At 34.5% G+C, this 27071-nt stretch overlaps 1 protein-coding gene across 3 annotated transcripts in view; it reads left to right on the top strand.

Annotated features, from left to right (window-relative positions):
• LOC123003689 (bone morphogenetic protein receptor type-1B) overlaps positions 1 to 27071 on the top strand; it is a 50044-nt gene that overhangs the window by 16134 nt on the left and 6839 nt on the right. The window contains exon 2 of one of the 3 annotated variants that reach the window (XM_044396631.1): positions 24493 to 24535. The exons of 1 other annotated variant lie outside the window; for it this stretch is intronic. In XM_044396631.1, the coding sequence (XP_044252566.1) occupies positions 24529 to 24535 (7 nt within the window). In that variant the 5' untranslated portion in view covers positions 24493 to 24528. Of the gene's footprint in view, positions 1 to 21135; positions 21479 to 24492; positions 24536 to 27071 lie in introns of those variants that run through there. One more of the 3 variants, XM_044396630.1, reaches the window with a different exon arrangement.

Here is a 27071-nt window from a genome sequence, read left to right as displayed (position 1 = left end):
TATCAACAACTAAAATCTTGACATTTTAATAGAAAGGTAAAGTGCCATGATGGGATGGAAGATGAAAACAATCAACGCTAAAATCGAACAAGTAGTACCGATCAATAGGTTTTGACGAGAATCAGACAAAATAATTGTTTACAGTAGAAATGTTCTACGCTAATATATTATTAAGTCCTTTCTTTCGTACTTTTGGCATAACAATCAGTAGAAATTTTTTGGTTTATTTTTTAGCAACTAGTCTCCATCAAACCAGTCTCTTAAAAAGTGTTCTGTTTTGTGACTCGATTACTCAGTAATTAAAATAATTACGATGCGTTGTAAATGTAAAGTGGTTTTGAAAATTTTTATTGCTCAAGTGGTACTAGAAATGTACCAACTTAATTAAAAATTGAACAGAATCTTGTAAGTCCATCAATTAAAATCTTGACTTGTCGGGTATGTGTAGGTAGTTAGAAAGTCGTGGCCAAAGTGACAACTGTCAACTGCTTTAAAGTGGTATCAGGAAAGTTCAATTTTGTGGCGTTGATAGCGAGACAAGTGAAGTTTTCGCATGGTAAAATACTCTGCGAGTACCACCCATAGTGTCTACAGATGAGTTGCTATTGTGATTAGTCACGTTATCTTGTCAGAAAATGTCAATTTGCATCGACAAGGTGTTCTCTGCTTCACTTTTATCAAATTTATACGCTTCTCCGTCTTCTTTTTAAAAAAATTCCAAGAAGTCGTCTTTACAAGCTTGTAAATTAAACTGACTGAGCACACAATAACAAGTGTTACTTGCAATTCTCCAAACAGGAGATTGTTGCTTTTGCATATTTATTTATTTTCTGATAACAATGATAAAAAACGTTTCCAATAGTCAGACATTTGATCTGTCACGCCTAAGAAATTCCATGTTAATTGTCCATCGGGAGTTGAACAATTCATCCCAAGAGAAGTAACGTCAAACAAAAAGGTTCAAAACGATTTAATAGCATCCAAATTATTGTAATCTTCGACTTTCTCAATTTACATATAAATAGACGGAGTTATCTTTGATTTATAAACACAATTAGAGTCGCGTTGAGTACCAGATGGTACTTTGAGACTTGAATTGTGCAAAATCATTATCGATCATGCAATTTTGCCTCCATCGTCATATGTTCCAAATTGAAGTGCCCTAACCCAGAAATGTAAAATTGGTCTGATATGTTGTGGGCGTTTATAGTACCATTGTGGTACTTATTTTGGTTCACCGAAACAAATCTACAAAACGGGATTAATCTAAACACATGTGCGCCGACAGTTGTAAATGACACGCGCCTTGACCCGCGACTGCTGTGTCTATGGTACGTCGTGGGCGTAGCCCGGCGTAATCTCAACCAACGTTCGTGTGGTTTTGCCAAAAATGTACGACGAGAAATCAGGATCACCCACGTCCTGATTGTGCAATTAATAAAATTGAAGATACGGCGCTTTTAATAAATGAATAAATAAATGATAGAGGTTCGGGCGGAGGACCAGATGGTCTTTCAGGTGAAAGAGCGTGGGTCGTTTTATGAACCTAGTAATGGGTACGTGGGCACGTGTCGTTTACCCATAGGTGAACTGTGACCTCTATGTGGAGAATTTCGGGGAAATTTTACTGTTGAGGGTCACCAAAATGATCTTATGATTGTGTTTTATTGTGATTTCTTTAGTGTAAATTGTATTTGTTTGTTTCAGGTAAGCGACTTATTCGTATTTCTGGGTCTTTAGAGGATGATAAAGTAGTGAGTTATCAGAGTTATAAATTTTCAACAGTTTTAGACCAATAAAAGTTTGACTTGAACACCTGTGACCAAATTTGGAAACAAGTTTATTGAAAAAAGGCAATTTATTTTACGCTTCTACTAATCTTCTAAATTTCTTACAATTAAAATTGGGTGGTTATTATTTTTAGAATTTTTGGAAGTTATGTATACAACAGTATATTTTAGACAAAAATTGTGTTATGTACTTGGATGAAATTTGCTTTGACTAAAATTATATTTTTGAATCGAGAACCTTTAATAACTTAGACGACTTCGTGTAGTGTGGAGGGGATTAGAACTTATTCATTGTATTTCAAGTCTTGTAATTTAAAAAATATGTAAATTAGAGTCTCAAAAAATATTAGTATGTAATTTTGAGCCTATATATAATAATTTTTTCTTGCACGAACAAGAATTTAAAGGATATCAAAATCACTTTGCTAGCGCCACCAGCTGAAATAATATAATTTGGGCTAGAGCTTCCTTGTTATTTTCTGTCAATTTAACATCAGTATAATTGAAAACCTTTTAGAGGGTATAATCAATCCACGCACCAAAACTCGACTATAGGAATTTTCCCGCTCGAACAGTAGCTTCCAAATACCATATAATCAAAAGCGTCCTCGTCTATTTTAATAGTACCTACTAGTAAAGCGGATAATTACGGTGGACCTTTCAAAAACCAGATTTTGACTTCTCTGTCCGGATACCTGTTTCAAAAAAAACCCTGAAACGACCGAAATAATTGGCCCTGTAATTGCTGAAACGGTCAATTAAAAACCTAACTAGACTGCTTAACATTGGATGCGATATTTATCTGAGTTTTTCATCGTTTTTGATACAGGGTGAATCTTAACTTATACGCAGAATTTTAGGGTATGATAGGTTATGCGAAATAGGTAATAAGTAATAACTAATAGTGAAAAAAAATTCTAATAAAAGTTTTTTTAGTTACCCAGATATACCGCGTTAGTAACAGTATTACACTTTAAAAAAATTGCGCTGATGACACCAATGTCGGCATTAGATTTATTCACGCCATGCCTGTCAATAGCCAAGTGGATCGATTTTTTTGGTGGGGTTAAGTGGTATTTTTTATTGATATTCGACAAAAATAAAAAAGTTTTGTTTAATTTATTTTTATTTTTTTTTTACTTATTATATTATTGATCATACCCTTTCATTCCTTAAGTTTAGGTGTATAAGTTAAGACTCGCCCTGTATAATATGAAGCAACTGATGATAATAATAGTTGACACGAACAGATGTTCGTGAAATATTTACGACGATGCAGTCTAAATCAATTTAAACTTCAATCAATGGAAAAGTTCAAAGAGCACCCACCTGATCATCAGGAGCCCGAAAAACTAGATAAAAAAATCGTTCAATTAAGATAACAGTTTTGTAAATAGGTAATTTACAAAGCACAGTGGGATATATGGCATTGCGATAGCAAATGGTTATTTATACGTTCTTCAAAACCTAATTAAAAATAATTAATAACCGCGACTTTTACAACTCTATTAAAACGCAAGTCGTGGATGCGATAAATTCGCTTTTCTTACGGATTAAAAACATGGGTAAGACAGGAACGTACAATTGGATGAGTTATTGCGTTAATCAAGAATGTGAAGACGACGATTAATTATCTTGTCAAGGAAAAGAAGAGAGGTTTTTGGTGTTGTGGAGGTTGTCCCAGTTGTGGAGGTGGGTGGAAAAGCGTTAACAGCTAATTTGTGACTTGGTGTTTTGTTGTAAATCGAAATTTTTACGATTCACACATGCTATAAGTCGGGAAGCCGTCAACCGTGTCTATGAGCATTAAATCGCGCGAACAACCCACGCCGAAAAACACAACCGAGCTAAAGAAACGCCAAACGGCATTCCGAGACACGGAGTTTAGAAGAAACGTGACAGCAAAATTGATTCGGATTTGTGTTTTTTCCACAAGAATTTGTGTGGAGTCTTCGGGAAAAATGTGGCTATTTTTTAATTTTTATTGTTGGGTAGTAATAAAGCGTTCAGTAAACAATTCGATTTTGTTCGGTGTAATGATAAATGTCCAGTATTTAATTAATTTTTGCACAATATAAAAAACGAGAAATGATCAGTAGATATAATATGTATAATATTTTCCACAGTAAAAATAATAAATAACAAATAATCAAGTACTATATTTCATCGTAATTTGTTCGGTATAAAAGTGCACAGTAAAAAAATCCAGTTTGGACATTAATACAGAGTGGTTATAAATGATTTTCATCTAGCCAGCTTTGGAATTTTTTTGCATGTAACTTTATTTGTGGCGCTCTAATTTTTTGAAGCTTTAATTCTGTCATTATTGTCACTTATTCATTATTAATAATAAATTGTTGTTAATTACACTTTTATTGTTTCAACTAATTTCCAATAATAATTGATAATAATGTATACTTTAGAAGAAAACAAGTTTATAATGAACCCTATTTTCGAAGTGGACGACGACGATTTTTTAATTTTGAGTTAAAACAAGTAGGTACTCCTATTTTCGTAAAGCGGCATTTTTTATTTTACCTGGAACATTCACACCTGGATAGATGAAAATCATTTATAACCACTTTGCAGCTACATATTAACATACCTAAGATGTAACCAATGTCATAACAGCCGCAGCAGTCAGTTAAAATCCGAGCGAGCTTGCGAGCGAGGACTTTTTAAAACATCTAAGGCTGTTATGAGCGTTATGACATTGATGGGATTCTCGGTATGTTCAAAATTTTATCGGTTTCTGTCGATTCAACCGACAGTTGAAAACAAATCCAAAAATTTGTTTTTTACGCCTAAATAACAATTACTCTGCATTTGTTTTTTTTTCAACAATGTGCTTACGGATATTTTTTCGGTTAGCCAGCCGTCCGCAAATTTGTGCAGACGAATAGCACAAAACTAACCACGGCCTTACGAATAAAGTTTTCTTTGAGTGTCTAATTTACACTTTACACATACACGTGAGATCAGTTTATTTATGTTCATTGTTTTTAGTAAATGTGGCGTGGTTTTGGAAAGCTTGATAAAAAAATTACACTATGAGATTATAGTGCAATTTAATTTTTATGACTTGGATAATTAGGTGCATGTGCTAAAATGTGATTTTAAAATAGTTTTTAGAATTGAGACAATAGGTACAAGTAATTGTAATCAGCCGGCGCTCATGACGTTTAATCACAATTTTCGTAATTATTATAATATTTATAATCACAACCATGGTTTGTTCCTGCTAATCCGTTTGGACAATTCCGAAACTTTGCAAACATGTGACAGGAAATCGCGAAGGATAACTTCATTGCAAAACTCAAAAAAAAAACGCGAAAAAAGCCGCGTTTTGTTTGAATAATTTTTTCTCTCTGTCTTGACTAGCTCCTTGAAAAATCTGCCAACTGAGCATTTCCGACAATCTACGACAGATGTATGTCGGTTTAAAAAAAAAACACGACAAAAGCCAATTAAAGTTTGTCTTGCGATCCTTTTCTATCGACTGAAATTATTTTCAAACCGTCTGCGAATGCGATGCTCGTCATACGTTACAGCGTTACGAGATCGACGACTATTTTGAGAAAAGTGCGCGGGTGAAGGCTGAAAATCGACCGAAATTATTGTTAGACGTTTTAAAATAAAAACAAAACAAATAGCCGTAACGAGAACCTCAAATCCCGAATTAAAATGCCTCGATCGTATCGAAAACTGGACGAAAATAATTGGCTTCACCACCAACCCTTATCTCTTTTCTCTTGGCAATTAATCTGAACGTGTGGCCGCACCTTTACGCCAACGAGGTATCGCATGTGAACTACCGAATAATTTATGACGTAATTGTGAAGTATATTTACCATCATCGGCCATATGGTCAGGGAATAACAGCAAAAATTCACTTGTTAAATCTCGGCCTACACGTATGGGAGTGTTGACGCACGTGCGAATGGTTTTGTTGATTCGGTGGGGGTGGATTTATGGACAGGTGGAGGAGGAACGTTGGGGATCAAGTGGAAGGTTTCAGGAACAATTTCCGATGACCTAAATAGGGATTGGGTAAACAGATAGAGCATAAATTGTGTTTGGAGAAGAGGAGTTTTAGTGGATTGGATTTGTTGGGAAAAGTTGGAAGATGGATGCGTTCTAGGAATGGATTTGTAAGACAAAAGTGAATAATTAAAAAAAAAAAAAACGGTAATATTATTGCACTGAGTAATTAAGTTGCGAAACGCATGTTTTTTTAGACATTTGTTGGTAGTTATTTAACACCAACTAATACAACAAATCTAGGCAAAAATTTCACTTATTTTCTTGTAAATTTAAAATTCAGTGCCACCCGCGATATTACAAGCATTTTCCATAAAAAAAACCGAAACCCGTTGTGTTGTTATCTTAATTATTGTGTACAACAACAAGCAAACTTGCAGGTGGTATGCAAATGGTGCTTTGGTGGTCCGATCGGAATAAGAAATAAAATCGAGATTTTAAAAGTTGCATTCCTACGATTAGAGGTGTTGAACCTTCTTGCTATCTGTCTTTGTTTTTATGGTGAGCGACCATGCATGCGAATATTTTTATTTTTCTAATTCCTCATCTTCATCGGATCCATCGAAGCGTTTTGGATGAACCACCACGAATTACCTCAGCCTCGTTTATACGACGATTTCCAGTAACGCATGACTAAGTACCACCGGTGTGATGGATTCATAATTTTTTTCCGGTCCGATCGAGCGAATAAAATCTATAATTGAAGCTGCATAATGCATGACCGAATCTGACAATTAAAATTGCTTTGCTTTTTTACGTTTCGACAACTCGTCGGGTATCCAGAACGCAATTTTTTTTATTAAATATAACATGACTGATAATGTGATTGATGTTAAGAAAACTAGAATTTTTGTTTAGGCTATTGCTGTCACAGAAATTTACGTACCGACGTTATATGCCTGCAGCAATTTGAAACAGAAACTTCCTACCTGTTACATATTTTACGATTTTTTTTTTGTTGTTAAATAAAATTATTGGCGTATATATTACAGTATTACATTTTCGTTATGTCTGTTATGTAGATGCTATATTGTGTATTGGAATGAGCGTTTTTTGTTTTCCACTCATATTTTTGTCAATTTCGACGTCGCTGGAATTTATGAATGTGCCACAGGCATGTTTTCCTAAATTATTTTACAAATTAAAACCTCGACGACGTAATCGAGCGCCGCATGACTTGGTAGCGCTGACGATAAATCAACCGTTATTTACAAACAAAACGTTAAAGCCGCCTATAAAAAATGATTTAACGTCGGCAATTAACGAATTAAAAGTTTTTCGTACAAAAATAAAAATTGGAATTGCGTTAAGTGATTGGTCGCCGTCGATAATGTCCAGAGTTGACTGGTCTCGGTGCCGGAATGGTCGTTGGTATCACCGGGAGGCGAGCATAAACGTCCGCTTTACGAACTCACTCGTTAGATAATTAGCTATCGTACGCGATTTTAGGAGCGATAACGTTGGAGAAGTACGACGACATGGAAAACGGGACATGAAGAGAAACCGGAGATAAAAGCGAAACTGAGACGTGATTATTACGTCGCTGATACGTTTCCGGCGACTGGGGATCGACCAGAGAGGTGGCAAAAAGAAGTCGTAAACGTGGATGCTGTTTTAGATAAGAGTTAATTTAGATAATTGGAAGTATAACTTTGTTAGACCTGTATGGTATAACTCTTTAAAACCAGCTGTTTTGTCATTAATTAAGCAACGGGACGCCCACTTGGCTTTCCGAAATATTCAGAAGTGGTTATTTTTCATTCAGGAACAGATTTACCAACACGAAGTCGTATGTTCAACATGATATAAAGTAACGTTCGAGGAGCATCAAACTTTCGGTCGTAATTTATGAGGACAGCTCTGTGGAAAGTGTCATATGAAAACAACTGACATAATAATGGATTTAATTTATACCTACTGGAAAATGAGTACATCATGGAAATATAAAACTAAACTCTCTATTTCAATTGACAGGTTTTGTTTCAAGACAGGTCAATACTTTTTTGCTCGGTTGTATCCATGCATATAGAAAATGATGAAAAAAAAACATTTTGTATGTCGTATTTATTTTCTTGCTTCACCTGTATGGTAGCCAGCCTGCAACCATGCGGGCAACTACATAATTGAATCAGTAGAAAAGTAATTAAATTTATGTTTATTGTTGTCGTGTGACATCATATGTGACTACAATGTAAGAAAATAATCAATTAATTAAGTCATTAAGAAAGTTGACTACATTATTATTTCTTGTACTAAATAAACCGCAGAAACCTGACCTCAGTGGTGATAAAACAGCATTTAAATCGAACACGAATTTGCATAAACTAAAGTTGCGGTCACTCTCACTCGAATTAAAGCTTAATCTATCCAATTGCATCGTCTACAATTGATTGGACGTTTCCTGCATAAATCCGATGATGGTCCTTAATTTAAAGTCCACTGTGTCATCTTTTTCCCTTTCAATTGATCTAATTTGTTGGAACGATGCGGGTTATGAAGTCGCTCGAAACGACAAGAGGCTCCTTCCTGTTTCGCGTCGGATAATCTCGGAGCTATCTATATTTTTCTTTGCGATCAAGTGCATACGATGCGTTATCCGGTAGTAGCAAGCAGGCGTAATTATTCACCTTGTCGAGATTAGAAGTTATGTCCTGTTTAGAGGCGATTGACCAACGGCAGCAAGTCTTAATCGTACCGTTCTCTTGGCTGTTCCCAGGATTCGTTCTTGGAGATTATTTTCCGATAATGAGCAATTAGATCAGACTGTCTTATGGGAAAAGTTGGCCGGATGCGCGACGAAAAAGCGACAGGACGTTGAGGCGGGAATCGTGGATTTTTCTTCATTTTGTTACTTGGTTTATCGTAATTTGAAGTTTAGGTTGTGGTCTCGTGCTTTTGCACGGTACACCTGACTCGAGACGTTTCCGGTGATGTGTGTTTGACATGCCGACAAGAAGATAACGTCAATAAAGGCCACAGGACGTAAATTAAAAGGAGAAATTGAGATTGTGTGGAGCTGTTATTAGAGATTATGACATTTGGAGTGTCAGTTATGGGTGGAGGAAAAATTGTTGGCACATACCGATAAATACACAAGTAGATAATCGGATCAGAAAGGTTAAATTTGAAGTTTTTGTTAAAAGTTGTTCATATGGTGAGTTTTAAGCACACATCTTATTTATTTTTATCAAATTTCATATGAAAACGCGTAAAGAATTCTTTGTTCTTATAGGTATATAAAAAAAAATCAGCTTTAATAAATAAATTGCTATGAACTGTCTTCACTTTTTTTATTTTGTATTGGTACAATAATTTGTGGCTTTTTGGAAAAAAACACTAAATTGCAAGCACTGCCGGAAGGCCTTTGCTTGTGAGATACCTAAATGAATAAATGGAATGAAAATGCGAATATAGGAGAAACCGGTATTAATCAAGAAGACGTTGAAAACCGGAAATTTCAAATGCAATTAACATCAGTTCACATAAAATTCCAAAAAGTGAATAACTTTGTAGGAGTAGGAAAATTTTGTGTTTTTTTTCTATGTGAAAGAATGATTTTCTATTTTAAACAAATATTTTTACATTTACCCTTCGTTATTTAAATATTTTTTCTTTTGATTTTATTTACCGATTACTTTTATAATGTGACAATAGTCCTGTGTTTTAGACATGTTTATTTATCTAGTGTAATGTATTTGTTGTACTTACCTACCTATGACAGATGCCAAACATAAACCGTGTCCGAACAAACAAAGTCCAAGTTCAGTGCTCCCTAACATCGATAAAATTTCGAAAACCGGGAAAGAAAAAACATTCCAAAGTCTCAAATCAGTCACGTAAATACCATGTTGTAGGTGATATTTACATTTGACAGTGTACAAATTTACATTAATCTTTTATGGTGTGGGTGCAATCTGGTCGCGGAATTTATGTCTTAAAACAAAGATTCTGGAATTCGTTGGCTCGTTTCGTAATCTAATAGCAAATATTTGTGTCTCAGCTCATATACATCAAGGGATCTTACGTTAATTGGTACATTTTCGTATAGTTTTAACTCGGCTTATAAATCATAAAATTGCTAAAAATAAATAAACGTACCTGGGGGCGGTGGGTGGAGGTTTTCGGGGGCGGTCGTTGATCATTTTAATGGGAGATTTATCATGTGGAATGCTAGGAGGAGGATTTGGCGACGGTTCTATGGAAGTAAATCTTGTCAGGAATAAGTAAATCATCGGATTTATAAATTTTTTGCTTGTCCGGATTCGTGGTTGTGACATTTTCAATGAAACTCATTGTACGGTGCATAAATAATTCATATAATGGAACTAGAATGGTTGTAAATATAATTAGAGTATTTTTATCAACATTGTACGCTTGTTGCCATTTCAGCGTAATTGGAGTTGTTCCAAGTATTTCTTGATTTTGAGATCTGATATGTCGTCAAGTTGCCAGACTAGACGACAATTAAAGGTCAAGGGTTGGTCACCAACTCGGAAACTGTCAAAATTTCGACAGTATGATGTTAAGAGTTTTAACAGAATTGATATTTTTTGAATTTCACATTTGAGTATGATTTTACTCTACCAAATCTTAGGATGGACGTCGGTTGTAAGTTAAGCTTCCTGGTGAGAAATCCCGGCGGTAGTTTAATAAGTCGCCGCTGTTTAATACAGTTTAGAAGGGCCGTTACGAGCTATAAACTATAATTAGCGCCGTTTGCAAATATTTCTCAAAAGACTATACAAGCTGTTAGTCCGCCTTTTCCTTTCAATTTACCACACCATAGTCGATTTAACACGATCGGTTAATTACGTCGAGTCTTGTATGCACATGTTGCGACGTCGACGAATGTAAAAGTTTTAACCGGTCGAGTGGTGTGGTTATTTAAGGCCCCTGTGAAACCTCCTCTCGCCGCATCAATGACGATTAGTGGACGAGGAAATGGCTTCACTCTCGTCGCACAGCCTTAGGACATCCTTAAACCTCGGCAAGATGTGAACTCGTTCGAGTTAATGTCTGCTTTTGCATCGCGAACGCAAAGTGGTGCCTAGACGGCTCGTTGGAAATTTTTCCAGTCTAGCACCGGACTTTTCCGGGTGTACCTGGGGACGTTCGATTATGTATAGCGCGCCAAATCCCGTAAGAACGCCATCAATTGCAGCCGCGCCTAAGCTGATTTCCGGATGAGTCTAGATCAGTAAAATCCATGATAATGATACGATTAGATAATTGATGGTAGTAAAGCCAAAGGTCGGCTTTTTTAACTAGATTTATCATTACGATATGGTGATAAAGTTGGGCGAAAATTACAACAATCGCCTCCAGTATGCATGAATGAACTAATAATTACAACTGACTTGTGGGATTTCCAACACACCTGTGTTTGATTTTTCATTGGTTTCCCACAAATTCGTTTTTAATATTTACGGAGGTGTATCATGGACAGGTGTGACTCGCGAGCTCACTTCTTTATTAATATTCAAATTGATTTCTGTGTATGGGTTACATTAGCACTTGATCGAGTGTGGGTCGTACTGTAAAAACTTTCGTCTTCGTACGGTAATTTTTAAAACGGAGGAAAGATGATGGTTAAAGGTGTACAAGAACTAGTTCTTATCGTTGGATCAGTGCCGGACCATGAAATGGTGCTTTTCAACCTTCACAATTTTAAGATTGTAACACTGTGATTTCGAGACGTTTCGGTTTTATTTTAACCGGTGTCGTTTTTTTTTTTTTCATCGAATCGGTCAGTTTTTTGTCTTGGGCATCTGATGGAAATGTTGCAAGTTTTTTGAATATAGGGAAGGTAATTCAAGGACACAAAAAAGAATTACATACTGATGTCATAGGAAAGATTCAAAAGATGAGTCTTCTAGTACGCTTTTGAAGAAGTGAGCTAAAGGAAATGGTTTGTAAGGCTGAAGATTGGAGAGGAATGGTAATTAGTTTTGAATGCGACCTTACCTATGTAGTGGAATAATTAAATGAGAAATGAGTAACAGTTTTATTTAAATTATTACCTATGGAGAAATTTTCTCAACACCTGTGCAACGGGGAGTTTTTTTTTAACTGTATGTTTAGGAAATATTCATTTTGAAATATTGGAATATGAATGCAATTGGAACAATTTTGACAAATTACAGATAAAATTAAAGCTTTTTGATGTTTACCAAACACCAGGAGCACCAACATTATACTATGGAGAGCTTTGGAAAGCTCACGAACTGAATATACCTAATATACCGACTTTGACTTTGTTTTTTTAAAAAAAAACATCAATTTGGTTTTCTAGTTCTGATAAATTCGCCAATTGTTATCACACAACACGTGCAATGTGACGCACTCTTTTTATTTCTCTACCGAACATGAAGATTTTTAGATAATAGATTTTGTAATGTTGATCGATCTACATCGTTATCATTCACTTTGTTAATGTTTACAAACTGAACGATGCGCAATTCGTTTTGTCGTAGTTTGATAACGGAAACAAGTCAACAACTTCGCGTTCCTTTTACCTAAGAGAAGAAAATAAAATAAACATCACCCAGATGCACCTTATCTAATCCCACGGAATTAAGGTGGTGCGAAGAATAAAACCAACCGTTGCAGCTGGTGTTCGTCGTACCTGAACGAGGGTGTATTTTCAAAATGAAAAAAATAAATCCCAACACCTGTGCTTCTACGAGGTCCTTTGTATCCTTCTTATTATGATTTCAAGGGACGTTTTGTGTTACCTGCACCCTTGTGTGCGATTTATTCACTATTCAGTTGAGTTTCTCAGAATAAATAAAAGATTTCATTTTGGAAACGAGTTTGGTGGACATGTAAATTTGACCTGTATTTCGTCAAAACTCGTCTCTCGTTAAAACAAACTCGACTCTTTTGCATATTCATTGAACGTTCTCATTCATAAAGTTGCTGAACTTTACTCTTCGCGACCGAGAAAAAAGAAGAAGTAACAGAGACGTGTAGGAGTTACACATACATCCTGTGTATGTGTAAGGACAAATATTGACTTTGAATCATGCACGCATAACTTAAACCGAGCCTTCGAGCTGATGTTTGATCTGCGTGTTCAAGCATCTGTTTTGTCTTGATTAGTTTTTACAAGAAATAGCTCAGAATGGCCGTAGGTGGATCGAGTATTGCGCGCTACCGGCGATCACTTAAAATCGGCATTTCCCACGATCGATTCTAATGGTAAATTTTTTTTATCGTTCGTCACGTTGCAATGCTTCGTTGTTGTGACATTTATGGTCGATTGGAATTAACAAAGTCGTCTCGGTCTCGGCTAATGGCTATTTCAATTTCTAGGAGAGATGCGGCCATGTCACAGCTATTGATGATTGATGGAACAAACTTAAATATTTACACCATTGACCTCATTATTGTTTCGGTATACAAAAATTCGTTTGGTGGTTGAGGTGAAGTGACAACACCTGGAGGGGTCCCGGTTTGTTCAACTCACGAATGCTAATGGATACAAATCGAAAATACAAATATCTTGAAAGTGGCAGGAAAAACGGAGAAGTTACTGACATCTGCGAAACTGGATTTGCAGGCGTAGGGAAAAATTGTGAAAGATAAGCAGAAGCTTCAGCATTTTTACTTGATAATTCCAACTACATACAGTACACATCGTTATTTAAATATCACAAGCCTAGATATGGGAAATTAAATATGAGAAAGATGATTAGATGAGAGGAATAAATAATTGTGAATTTTGTAATAATCAACATTGGTCACGACAACTATTTTCCGGTCATTAATTAACGTAACAGGATGCGTTTGTTGGAGTAATTAAACACCTCATTCAAATTTAGTGCTGATTAAAAATTAAGAAGGAAATAGGCGGTTTTTTTTATTAAAAAAAAACAATTATTTATTATTACATATTATACTCCACAGATTGGACAAATTATTGCGTTAGGAATTAGGTATCTTTGTTTATTTAGAATAAATTGCATGTATACTACGCATCTTGCGAAAAAACCAAAGAAGATATATTACGAATTGACAGGTGTGATTAATAAAGCTATAGACACGTCTGACCTGATTATTTCAGGTATATAAATCAAGTATCAAAAGATGAATTGATAAATGATGAAACGATACTTTTTTTGACGTTAACGATTTTTGCTTATAGCGTTTTCTTCCTTATAAAGTATGATATGATTATTAAATTTCGGACCTACATTGGAAAGTTTTGGGCGAACCTTGTATTTACACCTCTTGTTTTTAACATCCAAAAACATGCTTTTTTATGAATTTTGGACAAAAAAGTAGATTTTCAACTGGAAATAAATATTTTTTTTATTAAAAGAATATACTATAATATACTTTGTCTAGAGAAATGTTATACAAAATATAGAAATAATAGGAAAAAATGCAGCTTAAGTTATTTTATAATATTGTTTGTCCGTTTATTTTATCTTGTGATTTATCTTTATCTGTGACTGTTTGTCTGATACTTTGTAATAACAGGATTGGGTTAGGATTATTGAGTACAAAATAATTTGTGTTTTTTCTCTTGTTTTGTAACATTTTTATTGACTTGCAAGCCGAGGTCCGTAACGTTTACCGAATTACATTTGAAACAACATTTGTGACATTTGAGCTGGTCCTGGTTCAGTTTCGAAAAATCGTCCCAACATCTGGTCGTTCCTTAGCGCAAAATAAAGCAACACCTGTTTGGAAACCATGCTGCTCCCATTTATAGTCATACTGGAAAAGCATGGGAACTCGTTCGTTAAACCACACACGCTTGTTTCATAATCTTGATCTTGGAAGGCACATCCAGCTTTATTTTTGTACCTTGTAGTGACAGTGTTGTAAAACCGGACGCAAATTACCGGTTATCGCCTTTAATTTTTAACAAACTTCCCAAAAAGTAACGCGATATAAAGAAAGAAGTCTTACGGTTGAGGTCAGGTTTTGTGGTATTTATTACCCTGCAAGCACTTCCTTCGGGTGGATGACAACCTTGCTGTAGAATGCATTACCAAGAGCTTACCTTGAACACGTTTATACCCAAATACGTAAAGAAGAAAAGAAGAACTGCAGCAGAATGCGTAACAAGCCGACGAAGAACATCTCCTATTTTGGTTCTAGGTTTAATCGAACGTCTTAACCTAATAAGTGAGGCACGCCAATCAAGGATTAGATGGGTCGTTGGGTCCCTAATACGGGACAATGTTTATGAAACGTCGTTCCCGAATAAACACGTTCGAAGGTTCTACCGGATGGGACTTTGTTGTTTTAAAAGGGGCTGAATAAATAAGAGGGAAAGTCGACGACATCTGGGATCGTGTCGAGATCGAAAACAAATGTTTGTCTCCATAATTAGGAGGTCTTGTGACCGATCACGTTCCATGATTTTTCCAAAAAGGACAATAGATCGAACTTGAAAAGGAAATGGTGGCATGGCTCGAGTTGTCGTTTTGGTCGTTTGTAACTCGTACTGGTTTTGATGGGAATAACGAAATACCGACGTAATTTATGGATCAATTTCATTTTTGTAGTTAACGATAATTAAATTTGCTAATAATTTATTAATGACTTCAGTAATGGCAAGTTAATGAACGTCGGCTCTGTGAACTGATCGTATTACATATTTTTTCTGGTCAGATTAGAAAAATAAATTACTAGAGAGGTGTGGTGGTTGTTTTTTAACTTTGACATTCTTGATTATGTAAAGTACAACAAGATTTGTACTTCTTATCAATTTCTGACCTTAAGTAATTATCGTCTTACATGGCAACGTTATCATATCGTCATCTAAGTCAGCGAAATGTTTTGTGCTTCTCAGCATCAGAATCAGCAAGAGTTTAGTCTAGTATTTTTTTTTATTTTCTTATCACTTGGAGATCAGTTTGTTTGAATTTTGTGTTGTAAATATTACTAATTGAGTATAAATAAAATTGCAAATAAATGTAAACAAATTTATGAATGTAGCGAAGGCTACTAAGGTTAAAAGTCAGAAAAGATAGGATTTTTTTAATAAGATAAGTAAAACATTTTTGTGTTTGAAGATTAAACGTGTGAAGATGTGTTAAAGTGTTCGTTTAAAGACGTAAGAAAAAAGATTGGGTGATTTATTAAAAGTACATCAAGTACGTAATAAATTTATATTTTATTATTTATTTAATTTATTCATTATTGTCTGAATTTGTTTAAAGATAAAAGTAAAATTTTACAATGTTTTGTTGATATGAAAAATGTATGTTAATCCAAATATCTACAGGATGTCCGTTTTAAGAGCTCCACCATGGCGATCTCAGTTATTATAAGAGATACGAGGTCGGTTGAATTAGGGCCAAGTTAGCAATTTTATGCTAAACAAATCTCTGAAAGAAAATTCAATGTGTCATTTTTAGTTTTGAATTATTGGAAAAAAACGGAAATTTGTAGTTTTCGTTTTTATTTTTTCAAGCAAAAACTAAAAGACCTAGACGTGTTTAACGAGGACGTTCTTAAGGCAAGGGAAACACGTCATTATGTCTCATGAGGAGTAATATTGCCAACGTTAAGATTACAATAATAGCGGGAATTTTTTCTTTCAAATTGTTAAGTTACGCATAATATTTTGCTAAATTAGTATTCAATTGCTTCTGTAGCAGTTTTTCTGACTTCTGGGGGAGCGCACTAATCTATTTCAACAATTTTAATATCAGAATCTCACATTATTTCAATATTTTTTTTCACATTTTTGAAATCAAAGCAATTTAGATGGCTTACCACGATTGGACCTTAACTTGGTTAGAATTTTATTTTATTCAAATTTTTGACTAAAAATAATGTGATTGTGAATAAAATAGCATACTAACCTCGGTGGTAATGGCGTTACCTCTTGTGCTTTATCCGATCTCGAGTGTGGCACCTCTCGAACGTATACATAAGCTCTCGGGGTAATGCCATATTTACCACCTCGTTTGTAATGTTCTATTAAAAAATTCTATCTGTAAAAAAATTTGACATTTATTTTTCGATATTTAACTAATTTAACTATTTAACTTTTTTGTTTATTTAATGATACCGATCATGTTGTATATGTTTTTTCATAATTATTTAGTAAGGGTACTCAAAATTAGCGACAAATAACGTTAAACATAGTTACAATTCACGATAAGGCTTCTTTGTTTCTTCTTCTAATAGCCTGCAGCAAAAAAACAGGTAGAATTATTTTTCCAACATCAGTCTTTAGTCCACCTATACTTAAAATATGTATATACATATTACGCTACGTGAGGCTAGGTCTTATTTTTTTTCTGTTTTTTTTTATATTGAAGAATTTTTCTTCAACAATAATTTTCTTAACTAACGTATTATAAAACACGCTTTTCAGGCGCCTTCTCTAATTGCGAATAATCGCTTAATAACCTAAACCCTGGATAATTTCACGACTCCGTTATCAATTAACAAATGACGTGAAACTCACCCAGACCTTATTCCAATGGCACCACTTATTAATTTAATTGATTTATTTAAGTTTTAATTTGAGATAGTCGTGCGACTCCGCATTTCCCGTAATGTCTGGCGCATATCTTCCTGCCTAATTAAGTTTTTCCTGCAGTTCGGAAGTGTCATACTGGTGCGTCAAAGCGACTACTTTTCACGACTAGCAGACGACCACCGGACTTCCATCTACCTACGATCTTTTACGGAAGAAAAATCCTCTTCTCAACATAGTCGAAGAATGTAAATTCTCGCCGTTTTCTATATAAAGAGTATGTGTGTCTGTGTGAACGTCGTTTCGTACCAAAGCGAGCAGTTTGAATTACGACTCCAGCGTCTTTTTGCCCTTGTGGTTGCGAATATTTTCGCCAAGTTTGGAGTCGGTAGTACATCAAAAGCGGCTGTTATCTTGCAAAGAAAGAGGAGACACCTGCGATTTAGCGCTTTCGATTGTTTTGCTACTTGTTGTATATGGATTGAAAATAAAACATTTAATGAGTGAAGTTGAATGGTTATTAATAAACCTGACCAACTGCTCTTCTGATATTATGACGAATTGAGATTAATGACTTCCGTGCTTTATTTAGGCGAGTAGAAGGGATTATTAATGGCTAGGATTGCCATTTTTTCGCAAATGTGCCAGCTTTATAAAAAAAACTAAAAATTTGTTCAACATATCTTGTGTTTTATTTTTATTCGATTGAAGTAGCAAAGGATCGTAACTAAACAACAGACTTGCGGAATAGCGGTGTAATTAATTAAAATAAAATACGATTTGAGAATTTTTATCCTTTTAGTGACCAAGATAGGCTCAAGTTACTTATTACGAGGTTTCCATAAAAAGCTAGTGGCAAAGGAACAAGTAATAAAAATTCGAACAATTTTTATTTCTTTGATGAAAACAACTTTTGGTCTAGATAAGGAGTGGTAATATATAAAACTGTAAAAAAATATTTATCTTTTTTACTTGTATGAATAATTTTGAAATAAGTCATAAGTTGTTGCTAGATAAAAATTTATGTGGTTTTTTGACTTATTTCAAAATTGTACATATTTGAACTCAAATATATTTTTTAGATGTGATGTACGATTAATGTAAATGGGAAAAATACTAAATCAGATTATTTTACACGAATGATTTATCTAAAAAGAAAATACTAAGAAAGTAGGTGTAGTTTTGGTGTACATTCTCTGTATTTGCATTAGTATATACTACATATAATGGATATTACTTACGATTTATTATTACATATTTTCTTTGGAAAACATTGGTGAGCTTTAAGAAACAGAAGCATTTCATTTGAATTTGCAATTCAAAATGTTGAATTCAGGTGCATCAGAATGCCTCTGTTATGTAAAACTACTGAAATGGAGATTCCGATTTTTATTGGTACTTTTTTATTTGTATAAATTCCTGTGTAGAAAATTTTAAAACTAATAAAAATAGATATTTTTACCCATAAAGATCCAAACTGTATGGCAACGAATAAAAAAAAGTAGTTTAATGTAAACTAAGCAAAACAGGTTGTTGGATTTATGAAATCAAAAAACGCAAAACAAGAAGTAGCAAAAGCAAACAGTGTGTTTGTTTCGTAAATGGTTTTCTTGGTACATGGGCGTAATGTACAATTTAGCATTTCCATGTTAAGTACTATAAATATTACCATTCTATTGAAAATTTTACGACTCTCGTAATGACCATTCGAGCAAATAAGAAACAAAAGGTTGTATCTGGTTTAGTACTTTTTGTTACATTTAGTATTTTACGATTCCAAGAATTCGTTTCTGGTACTTGATGTTAGACCAAATGTTTCCGTTTTCTGAAAAAAAAATATGTCAAGCTTGTGTAAATACCTGGTATGGTTCTCGGAAACTCAGTACTACGACAAAAATCGTACCGACCACAACAAAACTCATAAAAATGCCATTGTATATCTAGAATCCCAGAACTCCAGTCATAATGAATTCAATTAGGATTGATGGTCGACTTAGCGAGAACTCCTCGCCAAATGGAAATGATTCATCTCGCGGAATAATGGGTACCAAATTACGATTCGTAAAATCCCCCGCACCCAAATCCGATTACGAAGCGAAGCGTGATATCAAAACTTTTCTTCGCTGTCGGACAAGCAATAACTTATGGATTTTCACAGTGGGTCCAACACTAAACTACTAACAAAGTGTTCGGTACGACAAGCACCATCAAGACTCCTACGGTGGGTGAAACTAAGGGTCAGATTCGTACGATTCGGAATCTTCGTAAGGTGTTATGTGGGATGCCCAGATGTTCTTTTGTGGTGTTCTCTTTGTTGTAGCCAAAAAATGTTGGGACTTGATTTATAACGGACCGGATTCAGGGGTAATAACATTATTTATGGAGGTTTTTCATAAAGTTGACATTTATTCCCATCACTGGTAATAATAGCGATTGTAATAATGATGAGTGATCGCTTTGTGTTTTTTTTTGTTATGTCCAAGTTTAAGTTATCACTAGATTAAATACCTTATTGTGTTTTAATTTTTATTTGTTAAACGTTATCCGGAGTTAATTAAGTATTTATTAGTATTTTCTAATCTTATCGTTATTAAAACATTGATTTTTCCTTTAGTTTTAAAATTATCGATAATTACAACTGTAAAATAAGAAAATTGATAAAACACTTTTGTTCTAACAATATTTACCTTTAAAATAATTGTACAATATTTAAACGTCATTGGTCACAGGAAATACTACGTTGCGACATTGCCCATTATAGGAATAAACGATAATGAAATCGATGCATGATTCTAAAACAATTTCCTTTGTTTATCCATTGATTCAAATATACAGAGTGTATGTGTAAGACAAAATGGCCGGTAAGTGAGACACCTGTGCAACAATTGAATGTCGACAAAAGGAAAGCACAGCTGTGATTATAGTGAATGTAGTGAGTAGGTGACAAATGATTTAAGAGACGAAGGAATGTAAAAAGGGTTGTACACGCTCTCCTGCTTTCTTACTTTTCTAATCTCGAATATTGTATTACGTTTTTACTTTTGCGCAAAACAATTGTTTATATTTTCTAAAGATAAAATGGTAAATATTAGTATAGGTTGCCCCAATTTAAACGGAAATCGATAAATATGTGGATTAAGGGACGAGGAGGAAAATTTAAAATGAGAGGAAAAAGAGAAAGGAGTAAAATTTTGATGTTTCGAATACTGATTTCATATTTGTTTGTATCTTTTAATTCGTACAGAAATTGGATGGTCAAGAAGTGGTTGAAATTACGTTGTTTTAGCACCTTAAGTTCACGTCGTTGATAATAATTGGTTAATTTGGTGCTGATGGTTTTCTGTGATAACGATTATTATGATTAAAACTTGGAAAACACGTATCGGTTATGACTGTCAAGCAATAAAAAACCACATATTGGTTGATTATAGGTTGACATAGCGTTAGATACGTCTTAGTATCTCGGAACCGTAAATTCTGGGTTTTAATTAGACTGAAGGCAATTACAAGCCATCATATTATCTCTGGTAATATTTTCGTAGTTTTAGTGTCGTATAAAGAACGGTTTATTTTCCTTCGCGCGCGTTCCGAAATCGGTCGCACGTCCTATATTTAGTGTCGACTATCTCGCCGACGGTGTCACCAAATTAAACGTCCCGCATGTCGAACATGCTGTTCGGTGACTTTTCGAGATTCATCTCTTGTAGTAGTTTGGGCGGGGAGGGCGATTTGGAGGCGGTGCACCGCAGCAGCAGTAACAATAGTCATCCCCACTAAAGTGTCTGAGTCAAACGTTGACTGCTACTCGCTTGCTTTTTTCAAAGCCTTGCTATAACAACCTGTAATCTGTGGACGGAGACCTCAGTTATGTGTGTATACACGATGGAGTGCGGAGCGTACATTCAACGTTCGTCCGAAAGACGATGTGTGTATGCGCGCCAACTAACATCATGATGATGATGATGATTAAGTGTATCGTTTGTGATAATGAGGATGATGTGATTTTGGATTGATTTAAAGACATAGTTTTTTTGTGCAGTTAACGTAATTGACGTTTACGTAATAACACCCACGCGGAATTTTATTTAACCATACAAATATGTCTGTGATATTTAGGATTAATTAATTACACGTGAATGGGAACGTTGGATAATGACAAAAAGGAAGAACAGGAACATGAGGACCAGAAAACAAAACGGTACGAATTGAAGGTTTCACTTGATGTAGAGCACGACCTACTGAGATCACACGATCAGACGACCGGTCTCCCACTGTATATTTTTAATTTTATGCAAAATGTGCAATTGTCACGTTCCAAGTTTGTTTACTATGAAAAAAAAAATTAAATTTGCAGATATTTTAACTTTAACTTGTGTGGATTGAGAATTGGTTGATGTTACATTATTTTGTCTTTTTCATCATTTTTAATTGTGTGAGGAATGAAGAGATGAATGATCTGCTTTGATGTGCTGATTAAAGCAGCCTTGGCATCTTCATTAACATTTCAAATCGTGTAATAATTGCCAAAAAGCTGTACTAAAATTAGTCGGTGTTGGTACAGACGCACAGTCTAAGAAAATTGAACCCTTTTGGCGCTAGACCGTGAAAAATCGTGTGCCGCTCTCGTGCGAAGGTCGTTTCGACAAGGAACAACAAAACGTGTTGTCTCTCACACCCGAACGGAACCACGGGGTACAAACCTAAATCATTTGTAGTCCTGACACTTAATTAAGTACGAAGGCATCACCTATCAACCCAAGGAAATAACACAATAAAAACGAGACGGAACAAATGAAAAAATATAAATTAAAAACGAAATGATGATCTTTAGAAGTTCGAATGTCGTTATATTTTGAGAGGAAAGAAAAAAGTTTCTCGTTCTCGACTCGTTTTCTCTGTATCAAGATTCCGTTTGTCTGCGATGTTATGCACCCCGTTTATTCTTCTATATTGTATATGTATCTCGGGACAATCTGTTTTTCAGACGCGCTGAATTCGTTATGGCCGGTCCACGCATACCTGTGGCGCCTTTCAGAGTGTCTGTTTAACCGTGACCGATGCCACAAGAAACTCACGATTCGATTAATCGAAAAAGGGATCGCTGGGACCGAGCAGGTTTTTGTACGCGCGGACATTTGTGGAAGAAATATTCTTGAAATTGGACGTGATAGTGCCAATACATACTCATTTCACTTAGAACAAAGTACCCAAAAATATCGAGAGATATGGAAAAGTTACAGATAATCTAATTAGAAAATTGGAACAATGAAAAGATAAATCTGTCTACTTTAGGACAAGGACGTATTTTTATCTGAATAAGAGTTGATGTTACAATGAATTTGTCTAAGCAAAACACTGTAAATGTTAATCTTTGCCCAACCTAATTGAATTAGGGGTTAACGAGCGTTCTTGCGTCTTTGAGCTAATTATATTTTCTCAGTAACTTGAAATCGTTCCAAAACATCCCCAAACATCCATTATCATAAATCAAACATTGCCACCTGAAACACACAGTTCGCGGAAATTTGCATAAACGAGCCTAACCTGAATTGGTAACGTGTTATTATTACAAGTTATTCATTTATTTTCTGCATACGAGATTCGAGTCCAGTGGGTCGGTTATGGTCACTCGAAATGGTCTGCCCACCTGTTTTGCTTCTTTTTCCATCAAGACTAGTAGTGTATGGTCCTAATCTCGGTCTATTTCACCATGTAATTATAATAATTGGCTCCAAACGTTTATGCAAAACAGTTGAAATTTGAAAACGGATGTATGTAAAAAGTGAACTATAATATAAATTTAAATTAGTCGAGAAGAGAAAAAAACCAGTTCGGAGTGCGGAGGACGTGGGAGTTTGGGAGGAAAAGTCTTACAGAGATGGAGGAAAAGATAGTGTCATAAAAAAACAGGGAGGAATAATAATAATAATAATAAAATTAGTTAATTTTTTGTATTGATTTATTTTTCAACAGTCAAATTATGAAGTAACAAACAACACAATTATTCCGAATTAATTCTGGCTTTGAGTGATTCAGCGGTTAATTTCTTGTACAATTCGTTTATCTACAGATATTTCCTCCTTATTATTTTGTGTTCAATTAGGAATACAGCGTATTAGACCTAGGCCACAAATCGTCGCTTTGTAATGGCAATTTTTTTCAATGTTTACTTTTTCTTTGCAACTTCTAAAACACTTTGAAGATACTTCAAAAACTCTTAAATCGTTATATATAAAATTACGACTTCCTTACTTCTAAATCCTTTCCAACACCTGTGCCAGTTACGCTACATCTGTCCATTGGTTGATTTCGCGTGCCAAAAATCTCCGGTCATCGAAACGCAATTAATATTTAATACTTTGCCGTTTTATTTTACTTCATGTCCCTCCACTTTCTTGGTAGACTAAGATTCCGCCGACTATTGACTATTGTGGCGATTACGTTAAAAGAAAGAAAATTTTTTTAACCGACAGGTGGCGAACAACTTCGTTCCCGCCGATCCCTAAAATAATCCCGGCGCAAATATCGCAGGTGCTTCTGATTATTTTAGATCCATCCTCTGCAGATGTGTGTGTTTGTTATGTCATCTTTTTTACTGCATACACAGACGGCGGTCAGCTAAAGTGACAGAAATAGATATTCTAAAGCGGAGCACACATGAGCCGTGATTAGATGTGAATTTAACGAAATGATGGCCTTGTTGTTCCGAAATCGCATTTCATTTTGAAATCACATTTTATATTTTTGCTGTCTGTAAGATAAAGGAAAAGATTGATTTCCTGATGTTGATTGTTCGAATCCACTATTTATAAGAATTCGGTTATTTTTACTGCTTTTATTTTGGTTTATGTTATGTCTGGTTCGGTCAGATCGGTTTCTGTAGATAATGCCAAGGAAAAAATCGTCTGTTGGTGAAGTTGATTACTTTTTTTATGCAATTAATAATTGATTGACAAATATTAATATTGGAAGTTTACAGGCTGGGGTGAAAATTGTAAATTGTATCTATGACTTACATAATATCTTTACACAGTTACGAAGGAAATGAGTAAACAAAAAAGAAATGTTTTAACGTTTTCACCGGTTGCCAAGAAACTCAAATTTTATTTCTTCATACATATGTACATGTAGGTTGTAGTTATATTAGACTTTTTTACTTTTTTATTTGAATTTAAATCGTACATTTATTTACCTTTATTTTTTCTGTTACAGGTGAGTTGTGCATTTGACTCATAGAAAACTGCGACCATGTTGGGTAAGATTAATTCGTATTGTGTGTTGTGCTTATTCATACTCGTAATTTAATTTAATTCATGATTTAAAAAAAAAAAAAAACTTAAATTGTTAAGACACGAGGAAAACTATACTCGTACATAAGTATGTACTACTCTGTAAAAAAAGTATCGGGAATTTTCGATTTAAAGAGTTCACGTAGAAGATATCTTAATAATTCTTGGTATAGGTCAAGTGGTTTGTTTAAAATTGTTTTTACCATAACTTGTGGTTAAGTCAGACTTGCGATTTTTGTCATGGATTCCATTACCGATCAGAGAATTCTCTTGAAATTTTGTGTTGTCAACGAAAAATTCGTGTAGTGAATCTCTGAAAATGTTCCAAAAAACCTTTGAGGTCTCATGTATGTCAAAAACACAAGCATATGAGTGGTACAAAACATTTCAATTGGGCCGAAGAAAGTCACCGACAAACGGAGGAAAATGTAAAGAAAATCAAAGAAATGATGACTAAATCGTCACTTAAGTTTAAGAGGAATATTATTTAGCCGTTGTGAAATGTTTGTAAACAATATTTGCTGGAAAAGGCCATATTTGTGGAAAGACAACTCTGAGATTTTGCACCATGACAGTGCGCCTGCACACACAGCGTCCATACTGCACAAATTTTTGGCCAAAAATTCAAAAAATGTCATCAATCAGGCACCGCATTCAGCTAATATGTAACATTTTACCGTTTCTTAAACTTAAATTGGCTCGCGAAAAGGACGTTTTGAGTCCATAAAAGACAAAACAAAATTCGCGGAAAGAACTGAAAGCAATACCTTCTGCTGTTTATGAGAAGTGTTTTGATGATTGAGTTAAATGTTGGTATTATATATGCGTGTCGCTTCAGATGGAGTTTAGTTTGAAAGAAATCAAATAAAAATTGATCAATATCTATTTTATTTAATAGAGAGTTTCTGCAAACCGTAAAAAGTTTGACGTATGACGACAAATGGCCGTTTGCTAAGAAATCAAAAAATAAGACGTTTACGTAAACGTCTTTGAATTGACGGAATAGGTACGCCTTTCGCTCTTGAAAGATGTACACACGATAATTAAATGACGTTGTCGTTAAGGTTAACGTTAAACTAAACGATTTGCAAAAACTCTCTAATATTTATTTCCCGGTACTTTTTGTACAGAAGGTATATAAATTTGCTGGTGTTATTATAATAATTTGTTTATATTGTAATTTATTATTGGAGAACTTAAGCTGCATGGATTTCTTTTCAAATAAAGTATTATCTGAATATTGTCTGAATGAAAAGTAAATCATTATTTTACGTTACTTGTACACTTTATATCTAATATTATACAGATTGAAAAATTTTAGTCATTTTCCACCAAAGTAGAACTCGTTTTCATTTCCTCATACGCACATATGCATAAATTCCAAGATCCAGCGAGTGGAGCACGTGAAAAGTAATTACCGCAATTACTGCAATACTGCAAGAAAAAAAGGAACGGTAATGACAAGGTCGGTCACGACGACGTATCCATTACAATTTGCGATTGATTTCGCATGTAATAAAAACTATCGATTTGAATCGAATAACACAAAGATCGTAGGTGTTAAGAAAGAGCAGGAGGATGATCGCGAAATCATCCACGACCACGATAGATTTCCAATCCATTGATCGTACATTGCACTCTCCCGTTTAGCTCTTGTCGAATTTTGCTTTTTTCAAGGACAAAATACAAAGTTGAATTTCTGTTTTTTCCATAAGAATGGAAATTATACGACCCTATGAATTTCAAATGTTGAAGAAAATATTTTAAGACAGGAACGGTCGTAAAAGGGTCTGCAGAGTGATTTATTCGATTGGAAACCGGATTATTGTGGGAGAAAAACTTACGTGATGTAATTTCCGGCGAACGATTTATTATAGAAAAATGGGGAAATTAAAGTGTTTTTATGTGTCACGTGGTTGGACGGTTGACCGTAACGCATTTGTCAAGGACGGTTTTATTATTTGGTGAATAAATGTCAATTTTGGCGCCAAAAAGTTGTGTATGTTTACTGACTAGGTCGTTATACAGACGTAAAACTGATCTTATTTGAAGATTAATTAACTTGGATTTATTTATTTCTTATTTGGAATGAAGGAGGAAAATCATATAGAGGCTGTTTCAGAAGTCTCACCCTAGAGAAAAATACGACGTAAGTTAAGATACCAGGAACAAGGGAAAAATGTTAAAAAAATTCTATCTATAATTTGGAAATAATTACACTTTAGCCCTGTTTATTTCAATATTTCTGTTGGGAAAACAATTTTCCATGTTTTATTGCTGCTACGAGTATTAGAAGAAGAAACAAAGAAGCTGTATCCTGAATTGTATCTAAGCTTAACGTTATTTGTGGCTTTTATTGGAAGGTTTTTGTACTTTTATTGAATAATTATGTGCAAGATCATCGGTAACATTAAATAGACATAAAAAATGTGAAATGGCAAAAAAACAAATGTCAAAATTTTTTGACAAATAGAATTTTTGAAAAAATTTTCTTTTATGTCA

The sequence above is a fragment of the Tribolium madens genome, unplaced genomic scaffold (genome assembly GCF_015345945.1).
Source record: "Tribolium madens isolate multiple individuals breed KSU strain unplaced genomic scaffold, Tmad_KSU_1.1 Scaffold_1;HRSCAF=32;Tcas5.2_LG8, whole genome shotgun sequence".
Lineage (NCBI taxonomy): Eukaryota > Metazoa > Arthropoda > Insecta > Coleoptera > Tenebrionidae > Tribolium > Tribolium madens.
Note: the sequence above shows the minus strand (reverse complement) of the source record. Positions and strands in the feature narration are given on the sequence as shown.